The sequence below is a fragment of the Dinoponera quadriceps genome, unplaced genomic scaffold, assembly GCF_001313825.1.
Source record: "Dinoponera quadriceps isolate SergipeBrazil2010 unplaced genomic scaffold, ASM131382v1 C3870333, whole genome shotgun sequence".
In the NCBI taxonomy this organism is placed as follows: Eukaryota; Metazoa; Arthropoda; class Insecta; order Hymenoptera; family Formicidae; genus Dinoponera; species Dinoponera quadriceps.
Genome location: NW_014567805.1, coordinates 1 through 662, shown reverse-complemented (window position 1 = coordinate 662; position 662 = coordinate 1). Strand labels below are relative to the sequence as shown.

At 48.8% G+C, this 662-nt stretch overlaps 1 protein-coding gene across 1 annotated transcript; it reads left to right on the top strand.

Annotated features, from left to right (window-relative positions):
- Positions 1-6: 6 nt before the first annotated feature.
- On the top strand, positions 7-574 carry LOC106751494 (DNA-directed RNA polymerase I subunit RPA2-like; the record flags this gene model as incomplete). Its single annotated transcript, XM_014632391.1, has 2 exons — positions 7-242; positions 332-574. Coding segments are annotated over exons 1-2 (445 nt in total), but the record flags the coding sequence as incomplete, so codon positions are not given.
- Between the last annotated feature and the right edge of the window lie 88 nt (positions 575-662).

Genomic DNA, 662 nt, shown 5'->3' with positions numbered 1-662 from the left:
CCTGGACGAGCCGATTGACAAGTTTCACTTGCTTGTGTTCATGACGAAAAAGCTGTTCGCTCTCGCCAACAACAAATGCGCCATCGAGGGTGCGAACGGCGTGATGATGCAGGAGTGTTTGCTGGGCGGCCACTTGTACCTGCAAGTTATCAAGGAGAAACTGGTGTCGTGGCTGACGTCGCTAAAAGTCTCCATTCTCAAACGTGCCAAAAGTGCCGGCAATAGGTACATCTTATCCATACGTAGGTATCTTTAACCTATAACTTTGTCTAACGAGATTAGACTAAAGTGGACGATTGATCTTTTCCTTGGTGTTACTCTCGTGTTGCAGAGGAGATGCTGAACTGCTGTAAATTCGGGAGCAGCATCGAGTCTCAAATGGAGAGCTTCTTGTCCACCGGAAACCTAAGGTCGTCCACCGGCCTGGGTTTGACGCAGAGCACCGGCCTGACGATCGTCGCGGAGAATATCAACAGGATGCGGTACATGAACCATTTTCGCGCGATACACAGAGGCTCGTTCTTCCAAGGAATGAGGACCACCGAGGCCAGGCAGCTGTTACCCGATGCTTGGGGTAATTAAGAACCTTGCTCTGTCTCTGTAGATCTGTCGCGGAAATTTCGATAATTATGTGACGATGAATAATGCACCTATACTTATAT